The 21,571-nt window shown below is 43.4% G+C and overlaps 1 protein-coding gene across 2 annotated transcripts in view; it reads left to right on the top strand.

The window, feature by feature from the left end:
* MSN (moesin) overlaps positions 1–21,571 on the top strand; it is a 42,456-nt gene that overhangs the window by 7,181 nt on the left and 13,704 nt on the right. Inside the window, exon 2 of one of the 2 annotated variants that reach the window (XM_062640420.1) lies at positions 16,996–17,079. In XM_062640420.1, coding sequence (XP_062496404.1) covers positions 16,996–17,079 — 84 coding nt within the window. Of the gene's footprint in view, positions 1–16,995; positions 17,080–21,571 lie in introns of those variants that run through there. The other variant, XM_062640421.1, reaches the window with a different exon arrangement.

The following is a 21,571-nucleotide window of genomic DNA, read 5'->3' as shown; positions in this document are numbered from 1 at the left end:
AAAGTCCTTATGACTCACAACCTTTTATTCTCTGGACTGGGAGACCTAGTTATGGTGGGGAAGTGACTAAGTACAGGAAAAATCTGCCATCCTAGTCTGATCAATCACTTAGTCACACCATTTAATAAATGTATTTGGTTTTAAGTAACACAGGCTAATAAAGCATGGAATTCTGGGCTAAATCTTTCCTTGCCATACCATTTAAACTGTACTGAACTTGACTCTGCAGTATTAATTCTGTGCTTGGTTACAGTGCAAAAGATGAGCTGCCAGATGAATTATTAGGGTGAAGTGTCAGGGCTTTAAACTTCCCTCGCACCCTGGAGGTGTGGCTTTTTGTTCATAACGTCTCTAAGAATAATGTGGTATAACTTTTTCACCCTCTGCACATGCTTCTCTGGAATAGTGAATTAAAAAAGCAGTAATCTGTTTCCTCAATACATTAAATGTCTTTTCAGGCCAGCTGCTGGATGGACAAGATGGTTCTGGTTGCATTTTTTTCCTCTATTAAAATCTAGAACTTGATATCTTCCTAAAATGATTGTAATCCACAGGACTTCAGGATGGCAGCAGGTAGTTCTGAAGGCACTCTGTAAGAAGTAAGGCAGTTCTACTCCTGACAAATTTGAGCAATATCACGTTGCGTGGTCAAAAAGTGATGATACAAAACTCGCACGGTACTTGTGGTCTAATACATCCTCTTATAGATAAACAATCCTATTAGTCCTGTTAGTGTAACAACTCGCTGTCAACCTTGGAGTTCCAGCTGGAAATTATGGAGAAGGAGGGATTTTTACATATGTATTAAAAGTAAGGCTTTCCTTACTTATACATTAACCAGGCACTTTAATGAATGGTTGACTTGTCCATATGCAAGTCAGCAAGAGGCATATGGCATACAAGTTTGCATAGACTTTAGAAATGCTTCCTCCCTGTGTGCAGAAGCTGACCAATGGTGTGACAAGGGGTAATGGGTACTGCTGGGGGTGTTCTGTCTGGACACAAGAGGAAAACTTTTCACAATGAGAATGATCATTGGGAAATTGGAATAATCTTCCCAGGGAAGTGATGGATTCCCCAGTGTTGGACAGGGGGCTGAGCCAGCTTGTCTAGACTGTGTTTTATGACAGGAAAGATTGGACCAAGTGACCCTTGAGGTCCCTTCCAACCTGGCATTCTGTGAGTATCTTGAATATTCTATGAATTATCTTGTTGCTCTCTAGCCACTGTCCCAACTTGTGTTCAAGCCTGAAGTGTTACTCTGTCCCAGGTGCAGAATCCTGCAATTTGTTCTGCTAAATTTCATGCTGTTAACGATTGCCCAATGGTCCAATCTATCTAGATCCCTCTGCAAGGCCTCATGCTCCTCAGGAGAGTCAACGGCATGTCCCAGTTTGGTATAAGCAGCAAACTTGATGATGGCACATTCCACTTGTGCATCCAGATCACTGATAAAAATAGTGAACAGAACTGGCACTAGGACTGAGCCCTGAGGGAACCAGTTGCCAGCCAGATGTAGTCTCATTTACTTCAACCCTTTGGGCCCTGCTGTCCAGCCAGTTCTTCACCCAGTGCTCTGTGACCCTGCTCGTCTCACAGTTGGACAACTGGTCCAGAAGGATGCTGTGAGGGACACTATCAAAAGCCTTATTAAAATCGAGGAAAACTACATCCACTGCATTCCCTTCATCCATTAGGTGGGTGACCTTGTTGTAAAAGAATATCAAATTAGTTAATATGTTCCCTTTGTGAACCCATGCTGGCTGTCCCTGATGATTGTATTGTTCTTTAAACACCTTTCAGTTGAGCCCAATTACTTGGTTAATCTAGTTAATATCTGACTACTAAAACAGGTCTTCTAGTAACTATACCCTAAGGAACCAAAATTGCCTGGAAAGCTGGAGGGGTTGAAACAAACTTGCTTGTACTGAAGCTTATACTGGAGACAATAGAATACTTGGTGTCTAAGTAATAACAGTGTGCAAAATCTGGGCAGTTTGGTGTGGTATATGTGTGGCTTTTGTTGTAGGTGTTTTTTTTATATTGTACTTTAGTAATTATGCTAAATTATGTTACTCTTCACATTCATATGTTCCATTAAGTTTTGACAGCATTCATTAATGGAGGCACTGCACAGCCTGCATTAGAAAGGTGTGGCTTTTCTAGTATACTATTTGTAACTACTGCATGTTATATACCAAGTGTTAAGATAACTCAGTGCTTTGTGAGACAAGATCAAAAGCTTAAGCATTGATAACTATTTTTCCAAGATGTGTTTATTTAATTTGCCCCTACATATATGTGTGTTAAAGAAACTTCAAATCACCTTTGAAGAAGTAGACTAATTTGATTCATTTGTTTTATTGGGTAGATAATCAGAACTTTAGCTGAGATGTATTGAATTCAGTGCTTTGTGGCTGCAGTTATCCTCGGTGAAAAATCAGGGTCTGAGCTTACCTCAAGCAAGAAACCTATCTTGTGTTTCTGAAAACAGGCTGTGTAAGAGACTGGATTTCTGTTGCAGTATCTGTGTTTTTCACCAAGGAGCAATCAACATGTGAATTTGCTTGCATTAGTGGAATACAGGAAGCAGAAAGTAATAAAATGATTATGTTCTAGGCAATATTCACAACCTACAGAACCAGAAGCTGTTGTGTGAAAGAACTGTTGTGTACACATGACTGCTCATTTTGTAAGCTCCTTCAGAAACTGTTACAGTTACTATGGTTTGAATAATAGGGTCAAAAAAGCTACTTATAATACCTGAAAGCTCCAAGCCCATGGTTGGAAAGGTGGTGGGATCTGAAAGCATTCTGATCCAGCACCTTGAAACCCTAAACCAAGGCAATACTTGAATAAGCTATGTGTCTTATCCTCCAGCCTGCAGCTCTGTTGTGCTGCCTTTATATGAGCTGAGCTGTAACTTATTCTTTCCCAAAATACTGAGATGGTGTGATTTCTTACTGCTGTAGCATTAGTCCTTTGCTCCAAAAAACCAAGCAAAGACCCTCTGTTACCTGAACATGGTGGTCAAAAAAGCCGAAAGTGAAAAATGATGAAATAGTTTTTTCTTGCTTAAAACAGTAAACTACACCTCACACTGATGCTATTCTGACCAGCAATAAACTGGGAAGCTGGAAAAGTTCAGGTGGAAGCTGAAGACTCAGTTTTCTTACTCTTCTTTTAATGACTTGCTGCTGCAAGTGTTTTAGGCTATGTGAAATCTATAGACACCGTGTCTTCTGCACTGATGGGGACAATGTATACCTAGGATGTTGTGGTAACAGCTGTGCATGTGGAAGTGAGCTAAAGTTAAAAAACCCCCAAGTTGTGTGTTTTTTCTTTATCTTGTTCTGTGGTTTGTTACTAACATCTTAAATTGAAGGTTGACTGCAAGCTGCAGTGCGATGTGTTGTGCTCAATTTGAATACCCTTTTGTACACCCAAGAGAACAGGGTAGAGATCTTTTCTGAACGAGGATATATGTCAGCATCTTCACTGGACATATTACTGTCTTGAAGAGCAAAAGATGGGAGCAAATGGGACTAATCCACACTAAACCAGTGAGCTTCCAGATCACTGAAAGATCAGAGCAATCAACTGGAGATGTCCTGAACAGTACTTGCTTGTGCATCATACACAGGAAAAAACTACACTATCTTAGCATTTGTGAGAGCAAACACTAAGTAATCAGAATCTGTTTAAAAATCTGACAGAAGGCTGTCCTGCTCCTTTGCTGCTTCACTTCTGACTAATTTAATATAAAGGCGTTGTTACTTGCTCTGTACTTGGTTCACCTCTGTGCAGTCTTTTCTGCCACTAAGCACCAACTTAGCCATGGGAGAAGTGGTTGGTCACCTCCTCTAAGCTTTGAAAGTGTCTTTCATTCATACTGCAAAGTAGCTGGTTGATGTTTCTTCTTTTAACATAGAACACCTCAAATTCATCTGTTTATAGGAAATTTAAGATTCACTGCATAATAGCTTGCTTCTCAGTGAGCTGGTTCTATCCCTTTGGTGGAAGGGTGCATATTCTGAGACTCTTTCCTTGGTATCTTGAAGCTGTGTACTGCATTGCCCTGTCCTTTCAAATGTTTCCTTATCTCTTTGCAAGTGACTATGTGCAAATGTTTTAGTCTCAGAACTGGCATAGAGGACTTCCCAGTGAAATGCTTTTACGCTATTCTAATGACAGCTTTGAGGTGGCAGTGTTTGGAAGGATTTGAAAATAATTTGTATCTGAGGGGATTCGAACAGTCTTGTAAATCAAGTGTGCGCAAGAGTAGCTTGCTGCGTTTCCTGCTCCTAGTGTTCTGGAGATGTGCGGTTGAGGGCGAGTTATCTACATGCAGGAATGTTGAAGGAACCCCAGGCTTTGATTGAAGTTGAAATAATGCCTGCAAATCCTATGCTGCTGTTCCTTAACATATGGGAAAGAACCTGAAAACATAACAAAGAACAACCCTACACAGCAGGCCTGAGTGAGAGTGAAGTGCTCAAGTTGACTTGTGAATGCTCTTTGCAGAAGGCTGCCTTGCAGACTCCCTGCCTCTCCTTAGTCTAGTAAGTTGAACATGAGCCGGCTTCAGTGTGCGCTCGCAGCCCAGAAAGCAACCGTATCCTGGGCTGCATCAAAAGGAGCGTGACCAGCAGGTCAAAGGAGGTGATCCTGCCCCTCTGCTCTGCTCTTGTGAGACCTCACCTGGAGCATTGTGTGCAGTTCTGGTGTCCTCAACATAAAAAGGACATGGAACTGTTGGAACAAGTCCAGAGGAGGCCACGAGGATGATCAGGGGCTGGAGCACCTCCTGTATGAAGACAGGCTGAGGAAGTTGGGGCTGTTCAGCCTGGAGAAGAGAAGGCTGCGTGGAGACCTCAGAGCAGCCTTCCAGTATCTGAAGGGGGCCTATAGGGATGCTGGGGAGGGACTCTTCATTAGGGACTGTAGTGACAGGACAAGGGGTAACAGGTTAAAACTGAAACAGGAGAAGTTTAGGTTGGATATAAGGAAGAAGCTCTTTACTGTGAGGGTGGTGAGGCACTGGAATGGGTTTCCCAGGGAGGTTGTGAATGCTCCATCCCTGGTGGTGTTCAAGGTCAGGTTGGACGAAGCCTTGGGTGCCATGGTTTAGTGCGAGGTGTCCCGACCATGGCAGAGGGGGTTGGAACTGGATGATCTTAAGGTCCTTTCTAACCCAAACCATTCTGTGATTCTAAGTTTTAGTGTTTGGTTTTGTAAGTTACTTTTGTATGTATGTTGACTTGCATAGGAGATACACTGAGCATCTGGCTATTTCTCTTCTTACTACTCAGCTGTGTTTTTCAGGTTTGACCTTCAGCTTCAGGAAGACCATTAGCAGTTTGGCTTATCTGTATGTTTCGCTGCGTAGATATAGTTCATAGTATCTCTGTTTGTAGAGGAGGTTTAAAGGATCTGAATACTGAAACTGCGAATCAAGGAAGGAAATTTTTCCTGCCCTCTTGATACAAGAAGTCAGTTTCTGCCATGAGCATTATAAATGCTTGAGCTAATTTGTAAACTCATCTTCTGGAGTGCAGAGATACGGAGAAAGTAAGAGCTAGTCAAATATAATGATGAAAAAAACCCGTAATGATTGAAAGCAACCCCCTTTTTTTAACACTTAATATAAAGCCCAGTTACTTTTCAGCTCTCTTACCTGTTGTGTACAGTTGATCTGTGCAGGGTATCTCTGGGTATATCCAGGCAGTGTTCTGAAAACACTTTACCACATGAAGCTAGTGTAGGCTGGAAAACAGTGTCAGCTTGGCTGCATGTTTGAGAGCTTTGATGGTGTGCTGCAACTGTACAGTTTTGCTCCCCTCAATGTGTTTGTCTTGCACTGCCCTGAGTAGTTCAACTTAATAGTGCATCACTTCTGTTCTGCAGAATTGTGTTAATGGCATGTGCACATGTGGCTTGACGAAGGGTAAATCTCACCAAGGGGTTCTGTATCAGAGCTACTGCAAAGGATAAAGCAGGAGTGGTTGGGAGCAAAGGCTGCTCAGCAGCTTGGCCCATCCTGTCCTGTTGTACTCCAACAGCCACCTTACCCTTCCCTCTTCCTGTAATCTGTGCCAGCAGTAATGCCCCCATGTAAATGTAGTGAATGGGACTGATGAAATGGTTCCGTTGGAAAACGGCAGATGAGTTATTCTCTGCCTGATTCATTCTTTGGTGCTGCTTGTGGTGTAGTCATGGATTGCTAATACAAGGCCAAAAAAGGCAGTGGGAGGATGCAGGGTGTTTGGGATGGGTTGTCCTGGCGATGGGACCGCACCCTGCGGGTGCTGGCTCTGCTCCCTGCAGCTCTGGAGCAGCCCTGTGCCCACTTGTGGGATGCTGGGTCCCGTGTATCCTGGTGGTGTAGCCACTCTCTATTAGGAAAACTCAAGTGCTTGAACTAGATGGAGCTTAAAATAACAAAAGGTACTTCAGCAATCACAAGCTGGTCTTTTATGAGCCTTGTGTAGTCCCAAGAGAGCTATTTAGAACCTAAAATAGGTTGGTGGTGAGGAAAGCAAATGTGGGTGGGGAAACTGAATATTAAAAAGAAGTGCTGAAAGGAGCCATTTCGGGGAAATCCTGCCTTTTGGGGAACCATGACCTAAATAGATAGGAAAAGGCAGGCAGCCTAAATGAGACCCTGTTCTGAAAGGAAGTTGCAGGATTTGTCTAGTACCCTGGAAATGATAAACCCGAGAATCACAGGATGATGAAACGGCTTTACCTCACTCTTGACTGTGCCTGCAGTTAAATTTGGAGGGATGGCTCATAGTCTGGGCAGTCAGATCCCACAGTAAGGCTGTGTTCTAGCTCCTAGAAGTCTGGCTATTGTTCAGATATTCAGTGAGCGCTGTGAGCTGGCCAAGAACTTGATGTGCCACACCCAGGCACTGCTGTGGATGTCTGGAACAGGCAGCCCTGTGTTCAGCTGCCCCTCGCTGCAGTGAGCTGAGATGCTGGATGTCTCCTGGTTGCAGAACAGAGAAGCATGTGAAACAGATAAGCATGCTTCTGACATGTTCGGCCAAACATGAGAACCCTTTGGAAGGAAGAGCTCAGTCACAGCAGTTATCACCGTGCTGTCTTTCCTGTGGAAAGTCTCTTGAATGATAAGCAAAGCGTCTGAGCATAGATTTTTATTCATTTTCCCTCAACTCCAAGTTACCTTTAAGACAATTCTCAATTGCAGGTGACTTTAGAGACCTTTACATAGGGAATGAGTATTTAGTTTATTAGCTCATGAATGTCAAGTATTTACTGTACATGTGGTGCCTCTATGTAGCTCACATTTGTCTTGTTAGCATCCTGTCTTGATCTTGTTTTGAGCCCCTTCCAGCAAAATAGCTGCTTATAATTCTGGCAGACATCCACTGGATGCTAGGTTTGGGAAGCGTGTTGGCTGTCTGGAAATGTGCCTTGGCTACCCGTCTTTCTCTGCTTAACCCCTTGAACTGGGTCTTTGCAGCTGTTAAATGGTACTGGGAAATCCCTGCTTTTGGAATGGAGCTTGGGAGGGAAAAACTAGACTAAGGCAAGTTTAGGGGTGGGGAAAAAAGTGGCCTGTTAAGGGTCTTCTCACATGCTTCCAGTGGTGGTGGTGAGTGCTGGAACTGTTTTACTGGTTAAGTTACTGCAGTAGCAGCCAGGATAATAGCATTAGTCTAAGGTGTGCAATTGGGGGGGAGAACATAAAATACTTGTTTGTAACCTGTGAATAGGATTGCTTAGGAGGGGCACACAATAGCTCTGAGGAATGTCACCCATACCACTGCTGGCATTTCAAACATGCTATGCCTCCTGACCTGCTGACTGCCTTTAATTTGAAGAGCTTTCGCTGGGGATGTGGTTAAGCTCAGACATGTGAAGTACAACTCCCAACCCTACTATTAGTGTGCAGAGGCCATAATAGGCATATACGGTTTCACCAGAGAATAGCATCTTCTAACAGGCACACAAAAAAGGGTGTTTACAAAATAACCCCCCCCCCAACCAAAAGCCAAAGCTACTCAGGGTACAGAAGTTGAATGATGGCAACTGCATATGGCTAGATTTTGCTTCAAGTTTTCCCACCTGATCCAGATGGTGTGGAAAAGAGGTCAGGGTTTTCCCCCATGATTCTTCTTAATCTCCTTCTGAGTTTTGGCTAGTAAAGGATGTTCTTTAAGTAGCTCAAACAACAGGGACAAAAATAGTTATTCTAAAGGCCTCTTCAAACTAGCAATGTTAATGGCTTGGAACAACTACAGGAAAGCAAAGGGAGGTGCATGAGGAATCTATTTATGAGAAAGGAAATGGTAAAAATAGAGGAATTGATCCATTGCACAAGGTTGTGACTAAGTTGTGTAATAAATGGCACACAAGTATCTGGACATAGCTGTAAATGTGGGGATCCACCCATGGTTTCTTTTACTGGCGTGGTACTCTCATCTTGCAAGTCGTTTTGTCAAAGTGAAACTTGTTTGCGCTCTGGACAGGGTGGCAAGCTGCTAGCAGCCGTAGTATTGAAACACTACCAGTAGGATGCGACTACTTGCTATCCGCTTGGTTGAAAAGGAAGGAATTGCATTTAAGTAGCTTAAACTTGGAAACGTGTCACTAATGGTTTCGGAAGCCATGCTGTGTAGGGGGTAGGGGAATTCCCTGTCCCTTGTTGTTTTTTTTTCCTTTTAATTGTTTTGAATGAATAACTTCAGCATCTCCTCATGAAGCATGACTTTTATTCCTGAAAACGTTGCCTGCCCAAATCAGATGACTAAATTGGGTAAACGATGCCTCCAGAGATCTAAAATGCCAAGTTCTCCAGCCTGGCAAAAGCGCTGGCATAGCTCTGGCTTTGTGTGGCTCTGTGTTCTTGCATTACTAATGTGTGCTCCGTAGTGCTAACTGAAGAAGACAGCAGAAGACAATGGCAGACAGTGTCTTCAAAGAAATAGATTTTATTTATTTATTTATCTGCGGTAATATTCCTGTTTACCACTGGCTACGTGGAATAATTTCATTTTCCTTATTACTGAGAGATGAGCAGTGCAAATTCATCTCAAAATAACTTCCTGTGTTAACAGCCAAACAAATACATATTTGGGGCTCTGATACTACAGTGTGACAGGGCTTATATTAGGATAAATCACTTGTTTTCCTCTTTGAAGCTGACTGCTTTAGCATTATTAGTTTGCTGATGACACCAAGCTGTGTGGTTCAGTTGATAATGTTGGAGGGAAGGAATGCCACCTCACGTTTGTGAGGCTACAGGTTGGGCAGAGAAGAGATTCAGAGCAGCCTTGCGGAGAAGGACTTGGGGGTGTTGGTTGATGAGAAAATGAACATGAGCTGGCTTCAGTGTGCGCTCGCAGCCCAGAAAGCAACCGTATCCTGGGCTGCATCAAAAGGAGCGTGACCAGCAGGTCGAAGGAGGTGATCCTGCCCCTCTACTCTGCTCTCATGAGACCTCACCTGGAGCATTGTGTGCAGTTCTGGTGTCCTCAACATAAAAAGGACATGGAACTGTTGGAACAAGTCCAAAGGAGGCCACGAGGATGATCAGGGGCTGGAGCACCTCCTGTATAAAGACAGGCTGAGGAAGTTGGGGCTGTTCAGCCTGGAGAAGAGAAGGCTGCGTGGAGACCTCAGAGCAGCCTTCCAGTATCTGAAGGGGACCTATAGGGACGCTGGGGAGGGACTCTTCCTTAGGGACTGCAGTGACAGGACAAGGGGTAATGGGTTAAAACTGAAACAGGGGAAGTTTAGATTGGATATAAGGAAGAAGTTCTTTACTGTGAGGGTGGTGAGGCACTGGAATGGGTTTCCCAGGGAGGTTGTGAATGCTCCATCCCTGGCAGTGTTCAAGGCCAGGTTGGAAGAAGCCTTGGGCGAGATGGTTTAGTGTGAGGTGTCCTTGCCCATGGCAGGGAGTTGGAACTGGATGATCTTAAGGTCCTTTCAAACCCTAACTATTCTATGATTCTATTTTGTACTGGATATTTAGAGCTGCCTCAGTCAATCTCTTCTCCTTACCCTTTTCAAGAATTGGGATTGGCTCTTTCAACCACTGGATACAAAGTCTGCTTTAAACCCTGTCAGAAAATGTGTATAGCTGTTGGAGTGGACATAGAATCAGCTTATTTTGAACCCATTTGTTAGATAAAGTAGAAATTCTCTGCTCTTCTAAGCTCCACATGGGGCAGAGGTACTTTTAAAAGCTTCCGCATTGGTCATCAAGTGCCAGAAGTGTGGGTAACCTGAAGAGTAGCTTTCTAATGGCCAGCATCCGTAATCAGCTTTCCCCATGCCCTGTGTTGGTAAATCGGTGCTATGAAGGTGAATATTACTGGAAACCATGGGCAGAGAGCTTTCTGTGTCGGCAGCATCCCCTCGGTGTCTCTGCTGAAGTGAGATAAGTGTCAGATGCACACTTGTGTCATAGGGCATGTCTTGCTTCCTGCAGCTCGGGCGCTCCCTTCTCCACCCTTTCTTAGTTCACTTTCTGCAGACAGACTCTTCAAAGCTGTGAGCTTTCTCAGTCTTGCCTGCTGTTGCTGTAGCTTGCTTCCTGTGGTAGCTTTTCCCCTTGCTGTTCTCAACAGCTTGGCTCCTGAAGCTGTCTGTGAAAGCTGCAGCTTGCTGCCCACATGTCTCCAGTAAAGCAAGGTGGCAACTGGTGGAAGTGGAGGGAGGGAACACAGCTCCGATGTGGCTTTAAGATGTGGTCCCACAGAGGTTTCTGAATCAAGCTGTTTGTTCTTCTATTGTTTTTAGTTCAAATACTGACCTAAGTATAAGATTTTATTGATAAGGTGCTGCTTAGCTTTATCTGGTGCTTGATTTTAAATTAAGCAAATTGGTAATTTTGTTGGGTTGATGTTTCCTCTAAGTGAATTTATTAATCCATGGGGTATGCTTGGGGTTAAGCACTGTTGTGTATGTGGCCACAGGGCTCTGCGCATTAATCCAGTGGTTATGGGTTCTCCCTGAGGACTTGGATCATATCTGTGAGCTGTAGGTCAGGCAGCGATATGCACTTTACAGTAGAATCTGGAGGACGCTGCCAGTTCCTCATGTTTTTGAAACTCACATCACTGTGGTCTAGGCTGTTGCACACGAGATGTGTGATCTCCATTCTTCTGCAAGGGGGATGGATTGTGGTGGGGATAAGGAAACAGGCCAGAAAAAATTGTTGCTGAAGCTAATAAGAGGAGCTTCTTTCTGTGCTTCCAGACTGCAGTTCTTTATCCCTGCTGAACTCAGTGGTTGAGCCCATTAATTGAGATTGGAGTATGCAGTCCCTAGTTCCTTTTGTCACTGGCTGCTTACAGAGAAGCCGGTTCTCCCTCTGCAGTTGGCTTTTAATTGAGTTTTATTATAGTTACAGACTGAAGTTTCCCTTAGATGACACTGGGCTGTGGAATTTAATGTAATAGTGGATGCAACTTTACTGTAAGCTTCATGTAAACCTGCCATTTCTTGCTGAGTCTGACTGTCAATGTTGGCATTTTTTGGTGCTTTAATGAACAGCTGTGTGTCTTGTTCATGTACAGTAGCCTGAAGCTTGTAATGCTGAGCTAGTTTTAAATGGTGGTTGGGTGCATAAGATAATGTATAAGAAAGGCAGTAAGCTTGGGCACCTTCAGCAATTTGATTCACAATCTATAACTTTCTGTCCTGGTTTATGTCTTAATATACAGCAGGTACAGCTAGGATGTGTTAGTAACTAGTGTATTGCTGAAAGGTATAGTCAACTCTGGTTGGTTTGTTGTAGCAACTGGCTTTGTCAGAAATGATATTAAAAATAGCCCCAACTGAATAACTAACAACTACTGCAAAATGAAGTTAGATGCTGTGTTGTCAACTGCGCAAAGAGAACGGGGTGGATGGGAAGAGTGCAATCACTACAGTCACGGGGGTGTTTTATCTGGTAAAATGTTTTCAGATAATCCTTGCTATGTGCACTTTTAGTCTTGGTATAAGGTGACATGTGCAAAGAAGCTCAATTTTTCTGTAACATCAGCTTTTTCTCCTCAGGCTCTGCACCAAAATCACTAGGGATTCTTTAAAGGGTGAGTTCCTACTACAGGCTGTAGTTAGGTACCAAAACATAGTAAGTGCCTGTGAGGGTGATGTTATGTGTACTGTATAGCACGTAAGTCGTACCTCTGGCTTGCTGGTACCGAGTGCCTCAAAGGTGGGCAAACTTCCAGCTCTGCTATATTATGGTGACTTCATACAAATTGTCATGGTGGGGCGGAATGGGATGCCTTCCTTGGCTGTGTTGCCCCCATCTGTGGCTCCAGATGGAGGAGTGCTGTGTTCCCAGGTGAGTGAGGAGGAGAGTAGTAGAGATAGCTGGGATGCTCCAGGAACCTTTAGGAGGGTTAAAGCTCTCTTTGGGACTGCAGCGTGGCAGGGCCAGGGCTGGTGCCTGGGGTGTACCTGCTGCTGTTCTGTTCCCTGATGAGCTTAGGGGTATGAAAAGGCCCTTTAAGACTGCTGGAAGGGGGCTTGGTTTAATTAAGTGTAATCCCTTTAAAAATTGCAAGCGCTTTCACATGACCCAATTCCAGTCTTACACTGACACAGAGGAACCAGGGCTGTTTTGGTGGAGTGCTGGCACTCGGGAAGGAGCCAGATGTCTGTGAGTATTGCTGGTGCTGCAGGTGGGGGCTCTTCTGAGGTTGTGCGAAGCATGATGCCCTGGTACACTCCATGGGTCAGCATGTGACTCCTGTCCCTGTGTTGGCTGGCCAGCTTGGTGGGAAGTGAAGTACAACCCTGGGGAGCCAGTGTCCTCTAGAACACACTTGTGTTTTGAGGGACAGAGGAACAATTCTCATTATACTTACTATCCTGTTGCTAATCTTGTTGCAAACCAAAACTGAGAAGGTTTTCAGATTATTAGGGTGCCTTATGCGATCTAGAGTTCAGAGTTTATTCAGCTTCACTGGGATTTGATGTGGTTCTCTGGTCAGAACTGTTGGAACCGATGCATGGTGTTAGTTTAGTACCTTTATCTGCAGAAACTGGTGCTCTGTAGCATAGAGGGTCTATAAAGGATGGCCTGGAATTACTTATTAATTGAACATCTGTAATAGCCAAATGAACAGTTAAATATGGCTTTTCCCTATGCTATTTTCTCCAGAAATAATCCACTTGGTGGCTTGAACTTGAGAAATATGAACATCTGAAGCTTGAAGCCTGTGAACCAGCAGGGTATAACAGCTTCCTCACACTCAGGAAATTGAAGGAGGAAAGAAGCTGTAGGTTAGGGTCAGAGTTTTGCAGAGGTTGATACCCTGTTGTGCTGACCCTACCTATTATTCTGACATGAATTTCCTAGTTCTCTCTTCCTGTCTCAACTTCTGACAAACAGAACTGTCTGTTTTACCTCTTGTGCTGCTCAACACGCTGGGGCATTAGCACAAGTAGTACATCCGTTACTCAGTGTGACGGTATCCGTCTTTCCTGTTTGTCCTGCCATGTGCAGCTACAAATTTTCATCTTAGGAAGTAGTTCTAGCAAGTTATTAGTAGGGCCTACTGAGAGACTTGGAAGGGAACTGATAATCACTGCTGCTCGTAAAACTTGGGGATCTCAGTGAGGTAGAAAGTGAGACTTGAAGGGATATTGGCAATATTAAAATATCTGGAAAGATGCTGCAGATGGGTGCCTGGTACCAGTCTCTAAGCCTGTCTCCTGTAGTCTGCTAAACACTATGGGAGGAGGGTGGTTGTGTCCTGTAGCTTTTGAAGGCTTTTGCTTATCAAAAGGAGCTTTCTTTGGCTGCAGCTGCTCTGGGGGCTGGAACAGTGTCTCTTCCATGCAAGAGGTTTTGTCTGTGTAGGAGGTCTTGCCCTCACCACAACACTGTCCTTGGCAGCAGGAAGCTCTTTAATGCACTCTGGTAGTGGCAATCTTTAGCTGTGCTTAGACTGGTAGAACAATGGTAATTCCTCAAATAGAGAAGAGGAAGAGTTGCTAGGTTTCTAGCTCTTTCCTGTAGCTGTTATGAAATGAATCAGTTAAATACGGGCTTTTTTTCTTGAGTGTTTTTTAGCTTGGTGCATGTAAATTTATTTGCTGGTTGAAAAGTGGTACTTGAATTTTCTTGTAATGTGCAAGATGGCCTTCTCTGGAAGCTTTTCGTACAGTGTTGCTAGCTGTTTGTATGCAAAATATATGAAATGATGCTCATAAGATAAAAGAAGGCTATTTAGAGGCCACCTACTAAGGTAAAACTTCTGCTAGACGAAGATCTAACCAGAATGTAGAGGGCTGCAGACACAAAATAGGCTTACCAAAGCTGATGTTTATAGCAGCCTAACTTCTCAGCCAAGTATTAAGTTAGCGTGAAACTAGTGATTAAAATGGCACTGGTACAGCCCAGGACATACTTTCCCCAGCACTGCCTGCTGATGGTTAACAGCAGTTCGCTGTTGAGTGTGTTAAAGCTGTGTTCCGATCAGGGAAGCTAGCGTTACCAGGGTGTGGTTCTCGAAAGCAACAAGCCTGTTTCCTGTGGTGTCTTAGCTCGTGCTGCCTTATAGAACAGGCTGAAGTTGCCAGTGCAGACCCCAGTCAAGACTTTGCTGCTCCTAAACCTTAGGTTGCTGCGCATCTTGAGCACAGGGGACTTCTACGGGGTGGGGAGGGAAGTGTATCTCTTCCTATTGAATGTACTGATTGAAAGGTGGTAACTGGTCAGCTTAAGTGCATTTACATAAGCGATGAGTTCCAGCATGGGACCTTATTTTACTGTGCTGACAAAGATGTAAGTCTTAATTCATGCAGAATACTTATTTATGAGGATAGTTACTGAAGCAGCTTTGTTGTAAATTTTAAGCTCTGATTTGCTCTAAATAGCTATTTGGGCACAGGCTGCTAAGAGCTGCCACAAACATTTCAGTTCTCTTTTTGGTGCTTCCTCTGTGTTCAGATGCTTAAAGAGTTCAATCACCTCTGTGCATGGTAAGAGTAGCTACTGTGTTTTATCCTCATACAGTGGAGCACAAAGACTGTTTTTCTCTCACTGTAGCTGGCACGTTTGTGTTTTAGGTGAACATGAAAGACTTCAAAACCCCCAGTAAGCAAGTTGTTGCTCAATAGCTCATTTAATGTACCCCCTCTTATACTTAGATGTGCCCTATGGACATCTTTGCTCTGACTGGTGGGTGTGCTGAGCAAAGTCAGGCTTACAAGCCAGCACTCTTTGCTACTTATACCTGGAAGCAGCCTCTTCTACAAAGCTGTTTTTGAGAATGTTCAGCCCTCCTAGCAGCATCTGGCTTCCTGGGTCATCAGGGCGTTGTGAAATGAGCCAATTGTCAACACCTTGGATCTGAGGAGAATAGTTTTTGGACAGTATAGCAAAACTTCAGGCAACTGCATGCTACTGAAAGCTGCTAATTTTAAAGAAAGAAAGCTTGATTGCCTATGAGTTGAGGTCGTTTGCTCTGTCCCTGCTACTTCAGTGCAGTTTGACTTTGTTGTGTCAGAAGGTTCAAAGGATTTCAAAACCAACTCATGGAAAAGCAGACGAGGAATGTTATCTTTGATCCGGTAGTGTCTATGTAGCATTCCTTATGCATGCAACAGTTAGAACTGCAACTCTACTTGACTTCAGTTGTGCTTGTTAAGCCTATGTTTAACCTCTTATAGAACATGCTGAAATGTTTAGCTAAAAACTTAAAGCCTTTAGGTTCCTCACGAGAGGGTGTCAAGTATGAAATAGGGCTGTGCCTAGGCTCAGGTAGGCTTTGGTAAACTTCAGAATCTGTTTGGATATAATGGTCTCTTTCAGCACTTGACTTAGGCTTAGTGAGCAGAATACTTCTTGTTTATGGGGGAAAAATGATTGTAGCTTTCTTGCGGTCTCCTGCTGCTGTCTTAGTGAACAAGATGTGAAATCTGTCCACGCGCTTGATAGGAATACGGGGATCAGATCTGGCTGCTATCATGTCAGCCTTGGATGGTTCTTTGACTATTTCTCTGTTTACTCTAGCTTTTTGGTATTGTGTTAGCTTATAGTCCAAGTGTGAATTTGAGGTATTCTTACCAAAATTGTTCCTGGTACAGTTCCCTTCGCCCCTTGAAGGTGGGTTGAGTATGCTAAGAGGATTGACTGCACTGAAGAGCAAGCAAATTAGGATTTGCTGATGGGGGGGGTAAATAGCTACTGCAAAGAAGAGAACTAGGAATGCAAGACCTGTAAGCTGGGGCTTGGTGCGCTGTGAATCTCTTCACTGTGTACAGCTTCAAGGTTTGAACCTTTGTCTTGATTGAAAAACATTAAACTAGTTTGAGCTAAAGCATCTGCAGCTTGTGTTCCTAAACTGGGACATGTCTTTGTCTTTTTCAGTTGATAGGTATGCAAATGGAAATGAATTCTCAGACATTTTGGTGTACTTACAGGTCTTACTGTGCCTGGTCAAAAGTTGAGGCATCTGTGTTTAGGCAGGAGTATTCTTATCTACACCTAAGAATCTGCACAATGTTTTCCAGCAGTGTTCAGTTGTTGTAATGCAATTGGCATGTTTTACGCTAATCTTTGAGGTGAAATGCCTCTGCAGTTGTTAATTCTTCCAGGGGCTTCCTTGACATCCATCCTTCAGATGGAAGGGTTGGATGTCCGGTTGTTTGTACCAGGGTTTGGAACATCTCTGCTTTTACGAAAGACATCAGAATGTTCTGCACTACAGAAATTCAACTCCATAAACCGTAAATGGCTCTCACATATGTCAATGTATAGACAGGAATGTTGGTAGGAATGGAGAGGATAAGCTTGTACAATGTGAAACAGGAAAGTTATATTCTATAGGGAAACTGGGAACACCATGCTGGCAGGGCAGAGGACTTTGTAACTGCTGGCAGTGAAATTCCTGGAGGCTATAGAGCTGGTCCCTGGCTATAGGCAGATGTTGGTTTTCATGTTTTATGTGACAACACACAATAATGTGTTGTAATGATGCATTTTCTGTCTTCCAGATCAGCGTGCGTGTTACTACTATGGATGCTGAGCTGGAGTTTGCCATCCAGCCCAACACTACAGGGAAGCAACTCTTTGATCAGGTAAGTGATAGAGCTGCAGAAGATCTAAAGTTGATACAGGAATTGTGATTCTATTAAGGTGACAGCAAACAATTTCTAAAGGACTTCAAAGATTAAGTGACAGTACACAGTAGGTTCAAGCGAATTTAGCATAGTCAGACATTTTCTTCTTTTTTTTTTCCAAAAACTACAGCTTTTTTTTAATCTCCAGGAATGTGTTATGAGCTGTTCTTACCTCTAATGAATGGAATTGGTGTTACAGCTCATAAGATTTGGAAAGCAGTAGATGTCTGCAGTCATAATTCATAAGTCTTTGAGGGAGTTAGTAAGCTATCTTTGGTTGGCTCACTTGCAAGCACTGAGTAATTGATTTCAAAGAGTAGTTGCTCTCTAAAACAGGAGAGGCTTAGCTGGGTTGTAAATGTTGCTGCAGTCCCTCAGTGCAGGTGAAATGACGTTCTACACTCCCATCAGGCCCTAAGGGAAATCTTAATGAAAGCTATGTACTGTATTGTATTGAGCTGTCTTCATTTGGGTTGCTCAGCCTTCTTCTACATTCACTTGGCTAGGCAAATTTCCTCCTGCTTTGGTCCAAACAGAAGCAGGGAGGCATGTGCAGCCCAAAGTTGGAGCAGCTGAAGGCAGACATTATCCATTACAGCACTTGAAACTTTGACAGGCTCCACTGTGCTTTCTCTGCTGTAATCTTGAAGGCCACGGGTTTGCTACTTGGAGGAAAATCGGAACAGTAAGTTCATAGCTTAAAGTAAAATGAATCTTGGAGTAATGACAAGATGAAGGAAGTGCCAGACCAGATAGGTCAGATATGGGTGTGGTTCAGTAGTGCTCTGCATTGTGAGGCCAGCTCTACATAGTACCTATCTTAACAAAGAATAAAACTTAAGGGGTGACCCACCCATAGAAGTCAGTTACTTCATCTGGGGCCAAAAAACCTCATCTGAATCTTTTTGTCAGATGTTTAACCACAAACTACTACTTTCTGCCATACTCAGCTGAATGATTCAACACTAGATGTTATGTTGCTCTTTGCAGCCCAGCCCTGAAATGGAGGGAATAGAGCGAGATCCTAGGCTTTACAGGAAGAGCATCCTTTTGTAATGGGAAAAGGAGAAGGGCTTTGAGGGAAGTTCTGAGTTGCAGTGTCATTCTCAGCTGTGTGATACTACATAGTAGCTCCTACATATTTTAATCCTGTGTGGTCTCAATTGCAACAGTTTTTGGTTGATAGAGGTGAGAGGTAGATTCTGTCCAGGATCCATGTGTGCAGCGTGGATCTCCAGCACTGCTAGTTCACAGGAGCATATACCAATGAAGCTGAGGTGAAATACCCCAAGTTCATCAAAAGGTGAACTATTTTTATTTTGGAAAATAAGTGGAAGTTTCCTATGATTATTTTTTCAAAACCTGGTTTTGGACTTTAATCCAAGCAGAGCACCAGGTGCTCACAAGTGGTGCTGTTGAAGTCTCTGGTGTCTTTAATCTGCACATGATTTTTTCAGTCGGCTCTAGACCATCTGCATCTTTTGCTGCAAACTGACATTGTGGTGGCAGACTTGGGCTTCAGCAGTTTGTCTCCAGAAGCATCTGACTGTGTTTCCAATATGGGAACTCCTAATGCCTTAGTAATTGATTTCACTCCTTTGTGTCATGTTCTCCAACAGCTGCATGTTCTCCTCCTTGCTGTGTGCTTCACACAGCACCTGTCTAAACACAGGTTTTGATTTGCTTTTGCCATTGTAAACAATATGCAAAGGAAAAGAACAAATGATGCTGCTGCAGAACTACGTTTCTATACTGCTAATGTAAATGAGGCAGTGTTTAGTTCAGCTGCATTGGATTGTAGGTGAAGTTGGAAGAGGAAATACAGTGTATGTGAGTGAAAAGGTGTCTTAAGCTAGCTGTTAAACATTTGCTATATCTAAAAGGTCTGGTGGACATCCCTTTATACTGTCCATATATCAAGCTTGCGGGAATAAGAGTTAAACTGTTTTCCAGTGCTTTAGCACACAAGATTTCCTTGTAGAGTTAGTGATGTTGGTTCCTGATAGGGCTGACAACTGAAATGAACGTCCTAGAGCCTAAGCAGTGGCTGATGTCCAGGTTTTGACTAAATGATTAGTCAAAGACCTAGCAGGATAGTGCTAGGTGGTGTTAGTGTAGTTACTACCACAGTGATGGTGGTAGAAAGACTAACCCTTTGCTAGGGCTTGAGAACATTGCGAGCAGGAAGGTAGGGAGTTGGCAGTAGATGTGATGGTATCAGATCTGTCTTCCACCTCTAGAATAAATAAGGAATTCTCAAGGTTACTGCTATATAAGTATTTGAGGAGCCTAATCGCAGCTTCTTTTGCTGTCCTGCGGGCTAATTATTGGCCCTTTATGCAATTAAGGAAACTTGATTGCAAAGGAAGCAGCATTCAGCTCCTGACACAATGGGAAATGTATCATCTTTGAACAATTGCAACAGACTATCTTTTTTGAATGGAAAATTCAAGGCTCTTTCCTGTTGCAGAAAGATTTTACAGTCATGCTTGACATAAAGGAAACCAAGTACTACTTGTATATGGACATGCTCAAACAGATTATTGATCTTTGCATAAAGAACTAGCTGAATGCCACACCAAAACACGAGAGCCTCTAGTGAGCTCACAGTAAATACTAAACTTGCTCCCTCTAGTATGGGGATGGGGCTTTGAATATGTTGGTAGCTGCCACGTAGCCAGTATGTTTCAAATGGCTGAGCTGTCTGTGTGGTTTAGATTCTGTAAAGAGATAGTCCAGAGCTGTTCTGCCTGCTGACACTGCTAACGGGCTAAGCAGTCACTGCTGTCTGACTGATAATCTGTCCACCCTGTATCAGTTTCTATCCTGACATGGTCTTGGGTCCCATGGTGGGGGTGTGTAAGACCAAAGTTATGGCTGTTCATTTTCTAGTTCCTTTAAATGATGTTGTCCTCCTGGAATTGCAGATTGAGTATTTTCTGCATGATGCTGGTCCTGAGAAAGGATCTGCTTTCATCAGTGCTTTTTTTGAGGGAAGGGAGTGTTCCTCTACAGAGCAAACTTACGGTTTTGCTGTTGCAGCACATTAACCTTCTGGTGTAAAAGCTGACTTTTGACTCCTTCACAGAACAAAAGTAAGTTATCCTGCTTATTTTTGCCCCAGAGTGCCCTCTCATTAGAGCTGTTAGTTCAGAGTTAAGCAAAAGGGAAGCTTGTGAGCATTACCAAGGTTTCTAGCTGCACAGCTTCCTTGGTGCATGCTGCTGGCTTTGCTCAGTAATATTTAGGCAGATTGTGTTTCCATCTGTTGTGTATAAAGGCAGATAAATATACTTGTTGTGCCACACAATTCTGACCTGCTCCGAATAAGATTCGGAAGGCTTTTGTAAAGCTTATATCTGGGTAACAGCTTCATGAGGAGGAATAGTTTGAGTCTGAAATCCTGTAGGAATAATAGACAAATGGGCTTGAGGTAGAACTGTTCCTGTCTCCCTCTTTCCTGCTTGGTTAAATTCCAAAGTAATTTTCTGTAGCGATAGAACAATGCAGATGCTTCATTGCTTTGTTGGGAATAGTCTTCTACCCCGAAGTAGCTGGCTGTAGAAACATCATTGAGCTGATAGTAACATCATGATTTATACTAGAGATCTTTGTATAGCACCTGGTCCTCATGGCTTGTATCTGCACAGCTTTAGCTTAAATAGCTTAAACTTGTATGCATAGACAAAACCTGGATTAATTGATACAGGAGGATTGTACTATCTTGTCTTCTGAAGGTTTGCTTATATACCTTTTGCTATTGTACCTTAACATCAGCTGATGAACTCGGTGCTTATTGACTCACTAACAAACAGTAGCTCTGTTCCCATTCCTCAGCTTCTAGCCATGGATTCAAAGAAGAGCCTGAGGATGGGTTATACCTGTCAGGGCTGCTGCTTATCCCACAGGCCTGGTCACTTCATGGGTACCTTGAAATACTGCTTTCCTGGAGGTGCAGGGCACAGGCATCAGTGAGAGCTGCTTGTTTTGCTTCTTTGACCTTTTTCTGTATCAGGCTGAAGTGCAGTTGGACTAGGGACTAGTATGTAAAACAAACACAAAGCAAATCAGTGCGATCTCCAACACATGAGAGATTGACTGATTCCCTGGTAAAACTGCTTAGCTACTTACTGCTGTGGGTAGCTTTGAAGTTGTGTCCCTTCAATCTTTACCTTTCTTTTCCTTTCAGTCTTCCTTTTCTTTTGATTAAATTGGTTCTAGCTTGAATCAGTGAGATTTTGGCCTGTTGGGGGAATGAGGGGACAAGCCCATGGCTTGGACAGGGAGAGAGGTAACTAACTTGCTTGCCTAAGTGCTCCAAGGCTGGCTACAAGCTTTCATGGAAATGCCCTGGTTAATGGACACTGCATCTTACTGGCTCCTCGGGCAGCCTGTGTACAGGCTAGTCACAGAAGCCTCAACTGCTTTAACTTCTGCTCTATGAAAACAT

Source organism: Pezoporus occidentalis, unplaced genomic scaffold (assembly GCF_034315485.1).
Source record: "Pezoporus occidentalis ecotype Australia unplaced genomic scaffold, CSIRO_AGI_Poc_V1 ctg65, whole genome shotgun sequence".
Taxonomy (NCBI): Eukaryota; Metazoa; Chordata; class Aves; order Psittaciformes; family Psittacidae; genus Pezoporus; species Pezoporus occidentalis.
Note: the sequence above shows the minus strand (reverse complement) of the source record. Positions and strands in the feature narration are given on the sequence as shown.